The 20,576-nt window shown below is 36.3% G+C and overlaps 1 protein-coding gene across 13 annotated transcripts in view; it reads right to left on the bottom strand.

The window, feature by feature from the left end:
* The window catches only part of DZIP3 (DAZ interacting zinc finger protein 3), an 85,362-nt gene that overhangs the window by 47,090 nt on the left and 17,696 nt on the right, over window positions 1-20,576 (bottom strand). For all 13 annotated transcript variants that reach the window (XM_038582734.1, XM_038582740.1, XM_038582735.1 and 10 more), the window contains 7 exons: window positions 18,719-18,874; window positions 12,788-12,904; window positions 9,821-9,901; window positions 9,371-9,495; window positions 6,482-6,596; window positions 1,855-1,974; window positions 82-183 (listed from right to left, as the gene is read on the bottom strand). In XM_038582734.1, the coding sequence (XP_038438662.1) occupies window positions 82-183; window positions 1,855-1,974; window positions 6,482-6,596; window positions 9,371-9,495; window positions 9,821-9,901; window positions 12,788-12,904; window positions 18,719-18,874 (816 nt within the window). The remainder of the gene's footprint in view (window positions 1-81; window positions 184-1,854; window positions 1,975-6,481; window positions 6,597-9,370; window positions 9,496-9,820; window positions 9,902-12,787; window positions 12,905-18,718; window positions 18,875-20,576) is intronic.

Raw genomic sequence — 20,576 nt, 5'->3', positions numbered from 1 at the left:
GTGAATAGGAAGAAATGAAGGGGAAAAAGAAGAATGGATAAAGGAAGACATGCTGTAAAATTCTGAAGGAAAAACAAATACCTGATCATTTTCACCTGGATATTTTAAATTCTTGAACTTTTTCCAACAAATTTTATGGAAATAAACACAGCAGCTTTTACTGCACATTAACTGAAAAAATCCCTGAAAAAAGACAAAAGTAAGCTGTTGCTATGGAACCAGTAATTCATATACTACCGTAAAGTCATTCATTCATTCACTCACTTATTTAGACATGAACACCTTAAGTGACTTTCAAAATGCTGCTTTAACTAGATGAGTTTTACATGGCATTCAAAATTTATCAACAGATCACTGGTAATCAAAGAACTTTATAAGTCATTTTTTATAGGCCTATTTTTACATCACTAAAGAAAAAAGCATTCAGACAAAAAGACAAGGCAATAATTGTAACAAGCCAATGTAATACTTTCCATAAACTGTTGTTCTGATACAACAAAATATCAGAAATTTGGTGAGTGACCTTTTCAGAGGAACATGTTGTCTACCCCTCTTCACCTCTATTTTTACATTTCTCTTTTCCTCCAGCCCCAATTCCATACCATTTTCCTGAATCTCTGTTAACAATTGCTAGGCCTGATTTGTAATCTTAGTGACAGATAGCTACTGCATTATCCCAAGTTACAAATTTCTAGTCCTTCCATTATGCACTACCTGGAAACCACAGTCTTGCTTCCTGTAAAAAGGTAAACTGCTTGGATGACAAGGATCTAAATTTTGTGGCCAGGAACTTCTGCTGGTACATGCTGTTCATGTGACTAGAACCCTGGAAGCGTCCCTGGGATATCTGAGGACTATATCACCATGTCACCTAAACCAAGACCCAACTTGCCCCACTCTGAGCACTCTACTTTGCCAGGCCCACTTCCTAATACCTATGCTACTCTAATGAATACATCTAAGGATTTCTCCCCTTGCCACTCACTGTATAAATCATGCTTTGCCGCTGGATTTCCATTATATGATAGAAGTAGTGTCATACTGGCACTGATAGTCACACCTCATCCTATCCTGTGATTTCCCACAGCCTCATTTTGATATATCCAGAGAGAACTAGATTTGACATTGCTGAATTTTTTCAAATCCAGGCTGGTTTCATTTTGCTTGCCCAAGATGCATTCAACAGATAATGATCACTTTGGTCAGTAACAGAATGTTGAGAAGTAACAACCTTTCTCCTTAGTAAAATGCTAATTATTCTACACCTATAACATTTCTAACTATAAAGAATATTTTACATAATTTTTACTGTTATGATTGCAGTGATATTAACTATAACTACAAAGACATTTGAATATTATAAAACTCTAGCAAAATCGATTCTTTTTAATTGACTCACGGGGTATCAATAATTCCTGCCCACTATGAATTTAAGTTCTTAGAGATACCCAACTTTTTTTTTTTTTTTTTTTTAAGACTTGAGAGGGAGAGAGAGTATGCCCCTTTGCACATGCAAGCAGAGAGCAGAGGGGCAGAGGGGGAGTGAGAGAGAGAAAGACAATCTCCAGCAGACTCCCCATTAAGTGCAGAGCCTGACCTAGGGCCTGATCTCAAGACTCTTTATGACCTGAGCTGAAATCAAGAGTTGGATGCTTAACCAACTGAGTCACCCAGGCTCAGTTGAAGATATTTAACTTAACTGCATTTCTACTATAATTAAACTCTTTTTAACTAATTATTTAATTACTACTATAATTAAGTACTCTTTTTAAACAATATTTTGATGCAAGATAATAAATTTTATCTCTTTAACTTTACAATTTCATTTTTAAAAATGGTTAATAATTATATTACCTTGTAATTGGTGTTCTTTAAAATGTCGGCTTCACAAGATCGTTCACAATCTAGATAACTGCAAATGGTCTGCTTCATTATATTACTTTCAGTGGTCTTGATAAAATCATTAAGAAGATCCTAGATTTTAAAATTCAAAAAATCTTATGAGTTATATTAGTATCAAGATTGCAACACTTTCAATATTTTACCTTAAATAATATGTCCATTTTATCATCTCTTTTTGAAGTCATTGCATGTTTAAAAAACAACACAACAGTAATAGAACATGTTTCTTTCATTCAAAGTAAATAATATTTGGGAAGGCCCTAAATTAGAAATACTGGGCTCTTTACTGAACATAAACATGGAGAAAGGAAGAAGAGTCTATGTTTGAAGCTATACTTCTCTTGACTCCATCCTAACTCATAGCATAATACCTGGCATGTTCCTATTAAAAACTTCTTTCTCTCTCTCTCTCTCTCTCTCTCTCTCTCTCTCTCACACACACACACACACACACACAGACAACAAATCAATGCGAACCCAGGGAGGCCTGCTAGAACTGGTTCCTAGGACATCACATTGGCAGCGAGACTCCTGGAGTGGTGCAAATACGCCACTTGCTGCTTTAATGGGCAGAAGTACCATACAGAAATATGCTTCCAATGTTTAGAGTTACAACCTGGAATGTAATTTCCTATTTTCAAATGCTGATTAAATGTAGGTGAAACACATTATCAAGTCTACATTAAACAAGTCTTTAGACCAGGTCCTTAATACTTACCCCTTAAAGAGATAGTATCACAGGATTTCAAATAGTATTTCTAATATAGTGAGAGAATGCAACATGACAAATAAGCTCCTAGAGACTGTTTGATAAATCTAGTCACCATTTATATTATTATTTTGATGCCATTCAATACCCTTTTCCCAGTCTTTATAGAGCTAGTTCTAGTCTTGACTCTCTGGTTCCCACTTAAATATCACCTCCCAGGGATCTCTGGGTGGCTCAGCGGTTTGGCGCCTGCCTTCGGCCTAGGGCCTGATCCTGGAGACCTGGGATCGAGTCCCACATTGGGCTCCCTCATGGTGCCTGCTTCTCCCTCTGCCTCTCTCTCTCTGTCAGTCTCTCATGAACAAATAAATAAAATCTTAAAAAAAAAAAAATCACCTCCCAGAGAGACACATACCCATATGTGCATATAGACATATACAGGTATATTAACTGTGTACTTGTGTGTTCTCTGTTTCTCATTTTACTATAGTTTGATTAATCATTCCACTGTTTAAAAGTCTTTAGGGGTTTTAAATTAACTTCAAGATAGTATCTGAACCCCACACCTGGCTTATATAAGGCCTTCCATGATCTAATTGACATTCACCTGATATATTATGCATTTATGAAGCAAAAACAGATTGTCATTACAAAAAAAAAAAACTCATAACAGAAACTCTTGATAGATAATAGCTGTAATAATCACTGAAATTAAAAATTCAATAGAAAGATAGGAATGAGGGTAATGTTAAAAATAACAACCATATGAAAGAACGCTACCCTGCTAAAGTGCCAGCATCTCTAGGAGCACTATATTCCCCCAACAGCATGAGCTTATCTAAAGGGATATGTGAAGATAGGAGCAACTGGGGAAGAGCAGGCCTCTGATAGAACTCACCTAGGATAAAGTGGTATAGGTCAGCCCTCTAAAAGTCCTAAAGAACTGATCACAATGTGTGGAAAGCAAGACTATTGGTGGGGTGCCAGGGACTAATCCTAACAGGTAAAGAACATGCAGGCCTACAGCCAGAATAGGGTCACTGAAGCATTCTATCCTACCAGGCATTGAACCTTTATTGGATGTTAAAGTAGTACAGGGAGGGAGGGCTGGTGGAAAGTCTAAAGCAGCTGGAATGGTGGTTGGGTGCCCAAGAAACTCATGGCAGCAACTATTTTTGAAGCAGTACATAAGTATTTTAATAAACAACTAATATGATAGCACTAGTGGGCATCGGCTGATTATCAGCCCTATGCAGAAAGTTAAAGAAAAAGCTCCTACAAAGTAAAACAAAAGGCAACATACAATAAATAGGGGAAAAAATATGAAAATCACAGATTTAGTCCAAGATGTTGAGTATCTGAATAACAAATATTTCATAAATAAAAGTGAAAATGAAAAAAAAAATCATCTAATAAATACATTTTTTAAATGTGCCAGAACATTTTCAAAACACAACTCAGAACACTAGGGAATACAGAATATCCTAAAAACTCCAAGAAAAAAAATAGGTTATAAGCAAAATACTGTGAATCAGAACATGAATCAGATTTCTCAGAAGTACTACTGGAAGCAAGGAGATAGCGGAAACATTCCGAAAATATGAAGGAAAATAATTTGCAACCTATAATTCTATGCCCAGGTAAGATATAAATGAAATGTACAAAGAATATATTATTTTGAAGACTTGAAAGCTCTTAAAAATTTACCTCCCAATCATACCCTTTTCAGGGAGGGAGGGCTGATTAAACAAGTCTTTTTAAGACTGTTGTACCAACAAAACAAGGGAGTAAACCTAAAAAGAGAAAACTTGAGATCCAAGAAAAAGAGGATCCTACATAGAGGCGAAGGATATTCCAAGGAATAAAAGAAAACCCTAAGGCAAATTTAATAAAAATTTGTAACTATTGCTAGGATGCTAATAAAAATTTGTAACTATTGCTAGGATGGGGAAAGAAGTGTATATGTGAAGGGGATGTATAAGAGAGCTAATAAAACCTCCACATCTGCCATAAAGAGAAGTCAGAAAATAATACCTAAAATGAAGAAATGTTGTAAAAAGCTGTACATCTTTTCAAAAGATATAGATATATCAAAGAAAAATACCTAGAGAGTTGGAAGAAGATGTCTCTCGTTAAGAACTACAATTAGAGATGACTGACCACAGATTGTTAAGTCTTAACATTATTTGACAAACTGTATATGTGTATTACTTTGCTTGGAAACATAAATTCACTAAAAATGTTTGGATAATAAAATTATTTTAAAAGGAGGAGGAAAAAGAGAAAACTAAGACCAAATAGGACTGCTTTAGGAAAGCAGAGAAGCTTAATGTTAAAAATAACATATAAAATAATTAGTAAGTCTAGGTTTAAAGCCATGTGATTTTCCTGACAAATGCCAAAAATTGTCTGCTTTTTCTACTGATTACTGAGAGAGCTATATTAAAATAGTACTCTGTGACTAGAGAGTTTTCTATCTCTCCTTCTGTATTATCAGTTTTTGCCCCATATATTTTGAAGCTATATTATTAGGTTTATACAATTTGAGCTATTATAGCTTCCAAGAAAGTCGAATCTTTTATTGTTTCAAAACATCCACTTTGAGGAATGCATGTAGCTTTCAAGTCAGCCAAAATATAAGGATCCAAAAAAAGTTTAAAGTCTGGAAAGAGATAGGTCAAACATTAACCAAGAGAAACCTGTAGTTATTTTCATAATAAACAAATTAGAAAGTTACTTTAATATGGCTTAAAAGATGGGTAAAAATTATCCCAAAAGAATACCAAGAAGGTACGGGAAAACGGAAAATCATACTTTGTCTTAAGAATACAAACTGGTAGGGTGCCTGGCTGGCTCAATCGGTTAAGCAGGGTCATGAGTGGGGCTCCTTGCTCAGTGCAAGGTCTGCTTGAGATTCTCTCCATCTCCCTTTGCCCCTCCCCCAACTTGCACATGCGCACATACGTGCGCCTTCTCTCCCTCTAAAACAAACAAAACCCAAAAAAACAAACTGGTACAAACTTTCTGAGAAGAAATATGAAGATAGATATCAACAAGTTTACAAGTATGTAAAAGACTGCTTCACAATTCTACCTTTAGAAATTTGTCCTATGGAAAGCTATGTGGGAAATGCACAAAGATCACTTTACACATTGGTGAAAAACTGGAATGTCTAGGATAAGCTAAATGTTCAATAGCAGGAAATTGGTTACAGAAATTAAAGCATAGTTATAGGATGGATCATGAAAAGAAATCATACTGTAGAATAATCCAATTACTGGGAAATCCACAGTATATATTTTCAAACTACACATCAAGGTGAATAACATCATTCCAATTTACTAAAAATAAAGGATACAAGTGTTTATACATGTGTCTCTGGAAAGACATAAATGAAAATAGTAAAAATAGTTTCCCCATTTGAAGAAATATGGATGAATTTTATCTTTGGGCACTTTTGTATTTTTCATGTTTTCTAAAATAAGTTTTTCATGTTTTCTTAGTACTTTTAAATTTTCAATCAACAACAAAGTAATGGTAAAAATAGTCAATAGAAGAAAGTTAATTAACTATTACATTTAGCTCTAGCCATGTGAAGTACTGGACCAGTACACCTTTTAATCTTGTTTTTAAATAATAACGAATCTTATTTGCAAACACAGCCACCCACCTCACTCCTCTGTACATGGTGAATCTCTACATGTTGAATTCTGCACTAGATATTGGAATCAATATTATTTTTTATATAAAAAGCTAATTTCCAACAAAAGAATGTGCTTGCTATAGAATATGACAAAGTTAGCACTGCCACACACACTTCGTCAAAAGTGATTCTGATTAGTCACAGATGAAATGCTGTTAATTTCTTACTTTAAAAGTTGTGGGTAAATCTTCATCTTCTGTAGGATCTATGTCAAACCAATGATCATTTGTTTCTCCTATTTCTTGTAAGCTTTTATGAAATTCTAGGAGTCCTCCATTATATCTGCAAGGCATTTTAAAATAAGGTTAGTTTGAATGGGACTCTGTAACTAGATAGTTTATCAATATGACAATGAACAACCTTTTTTTTTTTGGTAGTAAATAGGGTAGTGATAACCTCTGGCATGCTATAGAAATACAAATGCTAGGACTCTCACCTGTGGCAGATTGGGATGAAATACAGGTGGAAGGGGAGGCAATAGATTATGTAGTAGCTCAAGCTTGAACAGTATGGGGGCCATGGTAATTAAAGGGATTGTAGAGTTGGTTGGCTTTTGTCTACTGTCTTGGAAGCCTTGAAGAAAGAGAATGACAGGCACAGGTCAGCCAACTGTTGACTCAGGGCACACTGTGAAAGACAGAGGACTCTATAGCAGCATTTAAAAAGGCTCTCATCTCCTTTAGCCATAAAGATAATCTGTACTGAAAATCAGGCCAGATTTAATCACAAGGTGAAACAAACTGCACAAGAGACCAAATGCACCTCCTTGATAGGACTATTACCAACTCAGGACACTGAAAACTAAAAGGTCTCTATGTTAACATTTAAAGAACCCTTATCAAGTCTAGCCTTACAAGGGCAAACTGTGCTGAAAATGAGGCCCAGTATTTAGTCACAAGGGTTGAATAAGAGCAAAGACTAAAAGCACTGCCTCAGTAGGACTGTTATGCTAACATCAGGACTTTGATAGGGGACAAGTAGACCCTGAGATCTGAAATGAGGACATTTAAGTAAAACCCCTAAATTGTCCTGAACCCTCTGGCTGACAAGGACCCCTTTTTTGGCTAGAGGAGTGCAGAATCCCTTTATTGACCAAGCCAAAATATCATCTTCTTTCTCAAGATCCTGTCCTATCTCCACTCATTGCTCAGAGACTATACGATCAAGTATAAGCAAAGCCCAAGTGGGAAAATAAGAGTCCCTGCTCCAAAAGAAAAAGCTTATTCATCACAAGAACTGCAGAACTTGACTAGTGTGTACTGGCAGAAACATACATGGGAGTGGATCTTAAGAGTGCAGAACCAACAAAGACACAGCTGGATAGGGAAGTATATGTGGAATTGGGATGACTCCTTCATAGTTCAAAATTTACTTTCCTAGCAAGGATACCTGAGCCACCTGGCCAATATGCCTCTCAGAAGGCTACTTCAAGCTTGGATCCAACAGTGCCCTACAGTAACTGAGGTGGAGAAGCTGGACTTTTTTTTTTTTTTTTTTTTTTGGCAAGTTATTGAAGAGAGCTCAGGGATATAAGGATGTTAGAATGGACTTTGCACATAAAACCAAAGAAGCCACCACTAGACAAGGTTCCCTGGAAAGGCCCAGAGGACACTGCATCCATTAAAGCAGTAAGAAATACACAGTGAGAAAGGCACCAGTGTCTTTGAGCAGCTCAGTGGTGGCTATTCTCTGTGGGCCAGGGATGAAAGTAAATGACGCTGTCATGTGATTGGACTTTCTATCATTGATACTAGAAACACAGAGATACACAGAGAACAGATTCTCTCCAATGTCCACTGGTAAAGAGACTAAAGAATAGTTCACACATCTGAGAGAACAGCAGTACACATTCTTTGTCTTCTCTCACAGCTATGTGAATCCATTCTTCAATATAAATTAAAGAGATTCTGACCATCCTGAAATTCTGCAAAACATCACACTGGCTCATTATATTGATGGTATCATGCTAGTAAATGGGAAGCAGGAAGTATCCTAGGTACCCTAGTAAAAAACAAGCATGCCAGAGGATAGAAGATAAACCTTGCAAAATAATCAGATAACTCCCAAAGAGTGACTCTTTTAGGAATCCCATGGTTGGACCCAGCAGTAATCCTGCATAAGGACTGGCACTGCTGCCAAATTCATCTCTCAAGTGTCAGTCAAACATGATTTCCCAAGGAAGACTTCTGATTCCCAGAACCAGACTGGAGGTCTAGTAAAGACTATTTCATTATTCACTGCATTTTCCTCCAGAGCTATATTTCATAATTGATTTGTATAACTGATTATTTGATAAAGGTCTGTAACCTTCACTACACTGTCAGTTACATTAAGACAGGAACTGCCTACTTTGTAAACCATCGTATCCCCAACACTTAGCACACACAGTCTCTAGAATATGATAAATTCTTAACAAATAAAATTAATAAATTATGCCACAAATGGCTCAAGGATCTCCATATATGAAGTAAATAAATAGTTCATATAGGTTCTCCTGTACAATTTCACTAACTGTGTAATCTCTTCAGTATTTCCCACACCCAGCATCTGGACCCTTTCAATGCTTTAGAAGCTCATTCATACCTTAAATACACTTTTCCAATTGGTGATAATATTAATAACTACAACTATCATTTATTTATTAAACCTAGCATTTTGTGTTCTGAGCACTTAATCATCTGCAACATCCTTATAAGGTAGGCACTATTATTAGTTCTATTTTACAAGTAAGGAATGATAAGGCTGAGTAACATTACATTTCTTAGCGTAATAGATTAGTTACATGGTAGAAAATGTATTTAAACCCAAGTCTCTGAGACTCCAAAGCCTATGTTCCTAATGTCGTTGCTACACTGCCTTTTATTGTCATTACCTGTTAAGTTTGAAATTTAATATTCTCAAATACATTAAAGAAATTATTATCTATAGGAACAGATGAAGAGGAACCAGTATAGTACAAATGTCATGGTACCTGGTATACTATAAAAACTTTATCCCATTTCACAATGCTAAAAGATGAAAGGCAAGATCTACCCATTTATTAATAAAATCCTTACCTCTTCTGAGCACATCGAAGCAAACCACGTCCAAAATAAACTAAAGACATAAAGTTCTCACAAATTTCATTTTCTTGGATCACCATCTTCATCACTAGAAATTTATTCTCTGCTTCTGTATAATCCTGTAGTAACATAAAACTAGGTTTGGCTGATATAAAAGGCATTTTTTTCTTTTACAATAATTATTTTCCAAACTGGAGAAGTCATGGCAGCTTTCATATTGATCCAGTCATGTAGTCATTTATTCACGTTTCTAATCCTAGCATCTGTTTGTGATCACATAGATAATGTACTCATTGATTAAAATACTTATTTACGAAAGAAGATCTTCTTTAGCCAACATTTCAAAATGAACATTTAGAGAATTTCTAAAATCAACCTTTTAATTTGTTAAAATGCAGTGAGTGTGAAAATATTTACAATGGGCAAATAACATATGCTACATACCTCTTTCTTTCCTCTTTCAGTGAGTGCTACTCCATACAAAAACAGTAATGTCAAGTAATAACCAATATTAATTTGATGTGCCTAAAAGAAAAAAACCTGGTTATTTAAACACTATATGTTAACTGAATAAAAAATAAATATCCTAGGTACTTAGCAATTACTGAAAATAGTAAAAATTCATATATACATATTTAAGATTTTATGTATTTATGAGAGACACAGAGAGAGGCAGTGACACGGGCAGAGGGAGAAGCAGGCTCCATGCAGAGGGCCCAATGTGGGACTCGATCCTGGATCCTGGGATCACGCCCTGAGTCAAAGGTAAACACTCAACTGCTGAGCCACCCAGGCATCCCAAAATTAATATATTATCACCTAATAAGAATATCAAATACATTTTATATGTATTTAACCTTGAAGAAAAAGGATAGTCGATAATCTTAAAATATTTATTTTTTGTTTTTTTTAATTTATGATAGTCAAAGAGAGAGAGAGAGAGAGGCAGAGACACAGGCAGAGGGAGAAGCAGGCTCCATGCACCGGGAGCCTGACGTGGGATTCGATCCCGGGTCTCCAGGATCGCGCCCTGGGCCAAAGGCAGGCGCCAAACCGCTGCGCCACCCAGGGATCCCGATAATCTTAAAATAAAACATTAGAATTTAATTAAAGAAAATGAAAGTCATCAGGATTTATTGTCTCATTTCTCCTCTTACCCCCACACGCTACAAATGGCTAAGGATTGCCATACAGATGTAGTAATCAGTACAATTATATTCTGAATCCTGTGAATCCCTCGGAACACGGCGGTGGGTCTTAGAGACCCCAGACACAAAACTTCCTGATTTTGGTAATATATATTATGTAACATGTAACTATTGAGTGAAACTGAGTACAAGACCTCTCTGCAATTTTGAATCATACAGCTATATTTTTGCAACTTCTATGCATCTAAAATTACCTCAAATAAAAAGTTTAAAAATTGTCCATGTTGAAAAATATTGTACATTCTGTTCATAAGCACTCTAACTGAAAATCATAACCATATCTTTTGTCACATTAACTTTTTCAATGAGACTGTCCCATACCATAAACAAGATTTTTTTCAGGTACACAGGGATGATAAGCATCTATAGGCTATAAGTCGTCTTCTTTACTGATCTTTACTAGGTATCCTCTGACCTAGCATACTTCTCCTGGCTAACAGTTCACATTTATGAGGTAACTGGCAGGAGTTAGAAGTTTGGCTTCAAATTGATCTCAGTGGAAAGAGACATGTGTTTGCTCTCAATGAACCCATTTAACATTAAACTGGTTTCCATGTTAATTCCCATCTCTGCAGAGGGGGTAAAATGCAGTTCACAGAATAGACTCTAAAGCCAAGACTACATGGGTTTGTATCCTGACTCCACTACTTACTACCTGATGAACTAAGCAAGCTGTTTAACCTCTATGGTTCAGTTTCAAATCTGTAAAATGGGAATAATGAGGTGGGGGTGCTTGTGAAGAGTAAATGAACTAATCCTTACAAAGAGTGTCTGTCATATAGCAAACACTAAATAAGTGTAAACTATTATATTGTAGCTTTTAAAAAGGCTGGCTTCATAAATAACAGAGCCTTTGGCTCATACAATTCTAAAAAAAAACATTTTGAGAACAGGATAAAATGTGAAATTATGGTAATGCTGTAATTAGAAGTATAAGGTAGAGAACTCAGGAATTTAGAGACATAAGCAGTACATTTCTAACAATATGCTCTGCCCTTTCCTCCCTACCTTCCCCCACCCATTAGCAGGGATTATTCCAAGTACTGGAACTAAATGGATATAGAGATGTTATTGGCAACTGTCCCTTGCCCTCACCCCACTGCCACCTCCTACAACAAAGCTGCTCCACCTATCCTTGGTAGCCTTGAGGAACAGAGAGCACCATTTGGATACAGCAGTTGGCTGCTCTGATCATGACAATTCCAATTCTGCTCAACAATGCTACCAAGAGAGGGATCTCTTTCATTTCCTAATGTAAGACTCATCTTTGAAGTAATGCCTAAGTACCGCAGGCTAAGCAATCAGCATCTGTTAATGCTGATTTTATACTCATTTATTTTACTGCTTGGCAACCTGGTCAGTGGGATAAAGAGCAGATCTTTAGCATACCAGAAGTTTTGGCAGTTTTGGTTAACAAATTCTTTTTTACCTCTTTTGACTCCATGTAGAATCTCTTTAGGGTGGTATATACCACCACTTAGAACTGTCATCCTGAGAGTCTTAAATAAATATGATTTCTCTACTTCCTTGTACATCTTTATACTATGCAATTTGGTGTCTTTGCTACCTTGGTTGGTACGTCAGTAGTCCTTTCTTAAAAATTTCTCTAATCCATCTTCACATGGGTGTGAAACTTAGATTACTTTACTAATCCAAATTATTAGCTTCCAAAGAAGCGATTTTTTCTTCTACTGTCCTGTATATTGGTTCTGATTTTTGGTGCCAGGTTTATTTTTCCTCAGATTTCCTATTTATTTCTAAAGTACTGAACATACAAATATATCTTGTCAATTTTATCTTGCAGGAGTACTCATTAACAGATGATACAAGTTCCAATTTTAATCAAATCCTAATATTTCAGGACTTGATTAATAACTAGGAAGAAAGGAAGGAGTAATTTCTGAAGTTTCTAACTCTCCATTTCTAAATGGGAAAGCCTGTGTTTACTAGTTCAAGTTTCTCTTCATTAAGAGGAACAATTTTATGGGTAGGGAAGGGGACTAGATTAGGCTCATTACAGAGATGCAGTAATAAAAAAGTACAAGACACAGGAGGGAAATCAAATTATGCATACTTTTTCTCCAGAGGTAAAAGGAAAATACAAATTGGTCTACACCTTAAAACAAGGATTGCACTAGCTACCCTCTCATTGCAGAATGCTGTCCAAGACCATTATTTAAAACTTAAGAAAGAAAACACTTACAGTATAATTAGTAGCCTGAATGTTCCTAAGTGCTGCTTCCAGTTGTGTTATCAAGAAACGTAAAGTCAAAACAGGAACAATTTCCTCCACATTCTGGCTGTTAGCTGCAACTTCTCTCTGTGGAAGTAATTTGACCAAAAATGTAATTACTGCAAGTATCTACATATATTTTTATTATACAGTAATATATGTTATTTGTACAAAGCCTGGAGATGATTTTATAAAAATCCACACCACCGGGGCACCTGGATGCCTCAGTTGGTTGGGCATCCAACTTTTTATTTTGGCTCAGGTCATGATCAAGGATCAAGCTCTAGGTCAGGTTCTCTTCCTCCCTCTCTCCCACTGCTTGCTTTCTCTCCAATAAATAAATCTAATATATAAAAAATAAAATAAAATAAAAATCTACACCACCCAGATACAATTCTTCTCTCATTTGTTTTCAAGTAGTCTGACAAATCTTCTTTGTAACTATTTCCTCAAAACTCTTAAAAGGCATTCCTATGGCTGCCAAGGGGTTGGCCACATCCACTCCTACTTTAGAGGAAAGTGGTAATCCCAGTTTATTCTCCTACCTTCTATTCCCTAAGCATGGCGAAAATCTTCCTTCCAGCCCTGAGCCTGCAGGAATGTTAGCATTAATACCAACACCAGGGCAAGGCATCTTAAGATGCAATCTGACTGGATTTATTATCTATCATAATTTGTTATTTACATGGATGAAATGAAAAAGAGGACTAGGTCTTATCTTTGTGTCCATTTCTCAATGCCTTATACCTACAAGTGCTTGGCTTAAATTCTATTACGTGTTTAACAAAGTATTATCTGTGTGGAAAATTTAACCTACACTTTCTTAACTTGGTTTCTAGCATACATTACTTTGCTTTTCTCCTAGATAACTAGATATTTTGTCTCCCCAGCACTCAATTTAATGAACCTCCTCTCTGCCAACACATATGTTCCTTAAAGTAATCCTCTGGCATGTTTTTACATAACGTCTACATACAGACAGTTTCTAAATTTATATTTCCAACTAACAACTATCACCTGAATTCCAGATTCATATATTCAATCAGTTACTCAATAGTATCTCTTGGATTTGAGTAAGCATCTAAAGCCTAACAATAAAGTTCCACCTCCTTTAGAACTGGAAAAGCTAGATAAAATATAAAAACCATGTTTTGAAAGAGAAAGCTACCAAGGTACAGAAAATCTCTGGGGCTGACATTCAGAAGGTTAAGTCTAGACGTAAGACTGACTTTTGGAGCCACTTTTCTCCTTAAGGCAATTACCATTTTCAGTTGCAGCTAAGAGACTGAGATGCTAAGAGTTGTTTTTAGCCAACTTACAAAGCTGGGGGAAAAAAGAATCCATTACCTATCAAGGATGAGAGACCCTAGAAAACACTTCATCCTTTGGTTAGAACCTTGAAGAAATATACCCTTAGCATAAAAGTATAGGTTTTGGTTCTAGTTTGGATGCAAGTAGTTTATTTGCGAAGTGCAGAGAACAATGGTAGGGGACTAGAGATGTGATACAGGGAAAGGAAAGCAGGCTTTAAATTAAAGGGTATGTTATTTTTTTTAAGATTTTATTTATTTATCCTGAGAGACAGAGATATAGGCAGAGGGAGAAGCAGGCTCCCTGTAGGGAGCCTGATATGATCCAGTACCCTGGGATCACGACCTGAACCGAAGGCAGATGCTCAACTACTGAGCCACCCAGGTGTCTCTATTGTTTTTTTAAGAGAGGGAGTTGGGGGGGGGGGGGGGCAGAAGAAAGGGGGAGAGAGAATCTTAAGCAGGCTACATGCCCATCATGGAGCCTGATATGGGGCTAGATCTCACCTGAGATCATGACCTGAGCTGAAATCAAGAGTCAGACACCTAACTGAGTCACCTAGGTGCCTCAATGGGTGCATTATTAAGGTAGTTACCCACAGTGGGTGGCTGGAGTTAAGACAACAGAGAAACTCAGTAAAATAATGAAAAACAGAGTCTTCAGTATTATTCAACTCAAAGGGAGAGAAAACTGGGATATTTGCAGCATAACTCCTAAAGTTTGATTGAACGACGATGGGGTGATGTAGGAGTATTAATTCCTTGGGATTTCTGAACTGCCATGGGAAGTAAAACCTTCTGTAGTTCCAGAAAAAAAAAGTTGGTTTTTTTTTTTTGTTTTTTTCTAAGGTCTTATTTATTTGAGAGAGGGAGAGAGCACAAGCGGCAGGCAGAGGGAGAAGGAGAAGCAGGCTCCCCACCCAGCAGGGAGCCTGATGCAGGACTTGATCTCAGGACCCCTGGATCATGACCTGAGCTGAAGGCAGTAGCTCACCCGACTGAGCCAGCCCCCTCTCCCCAAGGGTCTTAAGGCATAGAGATACAGACATTGAAAACTGGAAATTGTCCAGAGCATACTGAAATAAGAGGTCAAGGGGCTAAGAGTTATGTGCAGGGCACTGACGGTATCTACCACAAAGGGTAAACCATAAATAGACCCTTCTTCACAGAACAGAGAGTTGGAATCACTTCAATCCTTAGTGGAATTAAGTGATCTGCCAGAAAAGCACATTACTAAGTAAAATTTTGTGCAGTTTTTCTACTACTTCTCAAAAGAAGGTTGCTCTAAACCCACTCCAGCAGCCACTGCAAGTAGCAGAATTCTCTATTATCCTTTAGGTGATTATGGAATTAGTTTTGATGTTTTCATGTTCATTCATGATTTGGGTTATTTTTGCCTTTGTCTTAAGATTCTTAACAGGCATTTATCCATTTTACCGCTCTTTGGGAAAAAAAAAAGTTTTGGCTTTATGACTTTCTCTATTTTTTTATTCTATTTCAATAGACAGATATCTTTTTACTTCCTTTGACTTTTTTTTTTAATTGGCTGTTCTTCCATTAATCTCCTGAACTTTATGTTTAGATGATTTGTTACTCGGCCATGCTTCTTTTTCTAACATATGTATTTCAAGCTACAAATATTCCTTGAAGCCCATATTTTACTTAAAAAATACTTTAATACATGTTTTCTATTCAGTTCAAAAATTTGCCTAATTTCCACTGAGATTTCTTACCTTAGCCCTGGGTTACCTAGAGGTAAGTATCTTAAGAACAAGGATTTTTTTTTTTTTTTAGTTTTTTTTTTTTTTTTGTATTAATCTTCAACTTAATTCTATAGTAGTTAGAGAACATGCTCTATATGTTGTGATTCTTTGGAGTTGATGAGACTTGCTTTGTGACTAGCACATGTAATTTTTATAAATGTTCCATGTGCACTTAAAAAGAACGTATATCCTGCCACCATTGGGCGTAGTGTTTTGTGTTTGTGTGTTAATTAGATGGAGTTGGCTCCACTAATTTTGTGTCCATGTCATATCAGTTATTAAGAGAACACGTTAAAATCTCCTACTGGGATTGTCAATTTGTCCAACTCCTAACATTATCAATTTTGTCATCTTATACATAAGAGTTCTATATGAATTTGAATCTACTTCTGGAATTTCTCCTCTATTTTCCAGACTTGTCCATAGAGTCAAGAACAATTAATACAATCTTGTACTTAAAGAGAGTTTCATAGTAAGTTTTAATATCTAGTGGGCAAGTTAAGTTCTCAGCCCTTCTCCCCTATACTTCGCTTTCACAATTTTCTTGTCTTTGGTTATTCTTCCTTTTATTTTCCCTCTAGACTTTAGAATTAGCTTTCAGTAATAACAATGAAAAAAAAAATCTTTTGTCATTTTTTGATATGTGGTATTTATAAATTTTAATTTAAGGAAAACTGATAGCTGTATCACACCGTCCTCCTATGTGTATGGCTTTCCATTTGGTCTTCTTACCTTTATTAGTTTCAGAATCTTCATTTTTAGTTTTAATATAGAGTACTGACTTCTAAACTTAATGTGAAGAAAACAGTTATGTAGATACTTGCTAAAATGCAGATTCCAAGACCTACCCCCAGAGATTTTAATTCTTTAGGACTAGTATGGGGTTCAAATGGTCTCATGTAGATGGCCTAGGAAAAACTTGGAGAAATACTAGTTTGTATCTTGTATATTTCTTATGTTTTCCTAGGCATTTTACTTTTTTGTTGCTATTATAAATAAAAACTCTTCTTTCATTTTAACCTTTTTTTTTTTAAATTTATTTATTCATGAGAGATACAGAGAGAGAGAGAGAGGCAGAGACACAGGCAGGGGCAGAAGCAGGCTCCATGCAGGGAGCCTTACATGGGACTCAATCCAGGGTCTCCAGGATCACACCCTGGGCTGCAGGCGGCGCAAAACCGCTGCGCCACCGGGGCTGCCCCAATTGGCTTTTGTTTACATATAGAAAGGCCACTGATTTCTATTTCTTGTTGTTTCTGGGTGATTTCCAAAAGAGGGAAATAGTGGCATTATTCCAGTTTCAAATAAGAATTTATGCTGGTAAATTATCTCAGTTGAGGTTATAATTGTATGTAATTTCTTTGGATATTTTCAGAGTTTGTTTGAATTTTTAATCATAATAGTATTAATTTGTTTCATGGAAATAATAATGTATTCTTCCACAGAAAAGGCAACTGTGGCCTTTTCAAAACACTTATGGTGTTTTGCCCCCAATTAAAGGCTACAAAGACATGAGTAGAACATTTTCTAAACTTTGAAAAACTCCATTCAAGAACTGATACCCATCTTGTGCTGAAAAAAGTTCAAATTATTATCTAAAAAAACTATTTCCAAGGTGGAAATCTATAATATATTCTCTAGAGTATTTTACTCATAAATAGTTTTGGACATTGCTTTTATTTATCTTATATTTTAAAAAATTTGTCAACATCTTACAAATTAGAAAAAATAAAAGCAATCCCCTGCCCCAGGGTGGCATATTATGGGTTATCAGTGGAATAAGAATAAACACAGGACCTTATAGTCAACATCTTACTAGCTACTAACCCACATTCCCACCATTATTCTTTTTCTTCCCCCACCATTATTCTTGAAAGGCTAGTACCAACTATTTCATTATAAAAGTCTACAGTTAAAGGCTGACACCAGAGCCCTTCACAAAAAGATGGAGATTTTACTACTCTAGCTGCACTGCTGTGTGAAGGAAAGGAGTGAGGAAGGAAATGAGTCACTGTGATATAATAAGCAATATATACATTGATCTCTGTTCCTAGTTCCTGTTAATATATAGCCTTTGATCTTGGTTCCGACAGAGTTCCTGAAACTCCTGGAATTTCCTGGGTGATAGGAGTATCCTTTGTTCTAATGAGGTGACACTCAGTAGGCCCCTGGATAGGGACTGGAGCTTTTAGCCCGTTCCCCTATTCCCAGAGGGGGAGGAGCTGGGCATTGAATAAATAATTGATCAGGCTTATTTGATGAAGCCTTCATAAAAATCCTTTAAATATGGGGCTCAAAGAACTTTCAACTTAGTGAACACATCCACATGGCAGAGGAGTGGCACGCCTCAACTCCACAGAGACAGATGCTCCTATACTTGGGACCATTCCATACATTACCCTATGTTATCTCTTCATTTGACTGTTTGTTTAGATCCTTTATTATATAAAATGTTGGTAACTGTTAAGTGTTTCCCTGAGCTCTGTGTGCTATACTAGCAAATTCCTGAACCCAAGAAGGGGTCATGGGAACCCTAATCTATAGCCACTTGGTCAGAAGTATCAGGGACAACCTAGGACTTGTGACTAGTGTCTAACGTGGGAGCAGATTTGGGGGACTGAGCCCTTAATTCGGGGATCTGATAATTGATTTGTTGGCTACCCAGTTAGTGTAGACTTGGCTGATGTGGGAATAAATCCACACATCTAGTGTCAGAAGTGCTGTCAGTGTACTAGCAGAGTAAGAGTAAAGGGACATAGTATGTTTTTCCTGGATAGTCATATACAAAGAGCTGTACTTCTGCCCCAAAGAACAAATTATAATCTTACCTGCATAATTTGGAAGGAAAAATTTTCTTGTAAGAACTTCTTAATATGAGGGACCACACCTTTTGGTAGAGTATTAATTGCATTCAATAACTTCTTCACTTCTAATAGTAGGTTAACAGGGACAAGATCAGTAGGTATGTCCTTTTCCTGTTTATCCTAGAAGACATTATTTATTAAAAATTTAAACAGTTATACATATTCTAATTACTCTAATATTAAGACCAGCCAAAGTATTAAAAGAACAAAGAATGGGTCGCCTGGGTGGCTCAATGGATTAAGTGCCCGACTCTTGATCTCAGCTAGTTCTTGATCTCAAGCCCCACACTGGGCTCCATGCTGGGGGTGGAGCCTACTTTAAATAAAAGAAAAAAAGAAAAAAGTGCCTTTACATACTATATGTAGATCACTGTGACAGAGCAATAGAAAATCAAAATAAGAATAAGACATTCTCTCTGCTTTCAAGGAACTTAAAACATAGCAGATTTAACACCAAAACTCAGGAAACTTTAATATATGCACAGCCATCATAAATTCATTTGAAAGTTATAAGGGAAAGTAAATATTCTAAAATAGGAATAATTATGCCATAGTCTTTTTTTTTATGCCATAGTTTTTAATAGGATAGTGGGATTTAAAGATTAAATCCCACTTACAATTTAGGGCTTAAATGTGAATTAGGCCTCAAGATGGTTGCCCTTGAGAAGTACAAAGCATGCATTGAATTAGTCCACTTGAGGCATAAAAAAATGCTAAATAAAATATTATATAGATTATTCTACAAAATAATATGAAAGCTATATCTAAGAGTACTTTTTTACATAGGTGACATGCTTTATCTACTAAACTCACAATATATTGAAAATAAAAAGAATTGTAATAGTTTATATTATAAACAAAGCAGTAAAACACAATGACTCTTAATTCAACCAGAACTAAGTAAGTCATACTTAGTAATCTTGGGTCTACAGGAACTCATTCTTACAGACTTATTAATAAGCCATCAATACTGGTTAATCAATAGCTATGTAGTCAAGTCCTAGTGGATTGTGTATTAACATTAGTTATGAGGAACAGGTGGGCATCAGAAATGGAGAAGCACCTGGAACAGATGGATGATGGCCTTCCTCAAACCTTAACAAAATACGACGGTTTCCATACCCTTTCAAACTTTGGGAATAAGAATATATTGCTGCTGCCCTCTGCAAATCAGAACAGATAGCTTCTTACTACTCTGGAGGTCATGTAAAGCTTGAGTCACTGAAATGTCCTGGGGTTGAAGGTTGACTCCCTGACCATCAGCCAGGTCTTCAACAGATTGTAATTACCCAGGAAAGTGTTGAGGAATCAATAAAGTCCATAGTAGGACTATCTGCCTATTCCTCCCTTCTGGGTTTGAGTCCTTTTATATATTTAAGATTTTATTTTTTCATGAGAGATGCAGAGAGAGAGAGAGAGAGAGAGAGAGAGATGCAGAGACACAGGCAAAGGGAGAAGCAGGCTCCATGCAGGGAGCCCGACGTGGGACTCGATCCCAGGTTCCCAGGATCAGGCCCTGGGCTGAAGGCGGCACTAAACCGCTGAGCCATCCGGGCTGCCCTCTGGGTTTGAGTCTTAAAGATTCTTCCATCCCCATCAATATCCAACAAATAACCTTATATTTTATTATATTTCATCATATGAAAATTATATCTAAAAATATAGGAAAGTGTTAACAGTTTGCTAAATCTCAGTGAAGGATAGATAATTCATTATATTATTCTTGCAACTTTTCTGTAGATTTGAAATTTTTCAAAAAGTTAAGCAAAAAGCAAAAAACAAAACAAAAAAAACCCTTCCACAATCTAACTAGCTAAACCCT

Source organism: Canis lupus, chromosome 33 (assembly GCF_011100685.1).
Source record: "Canis lupus familiaris isolate Mischka breed German Shepherd chromosome 33, alternate assembly UU_Cfam_GSD_1.0, whole genome shotgun sequence".
NCBI lineage: Eukaryota > Metazoa > Chordata > Mammalia > Carnivora > Canidae > Canis > Canis lupus.
The sequence above is the reverse complement of the archived record's forward strand: the minus strand, read 5'-3'. Positions and strand labels throughout refer to the sequence as shown.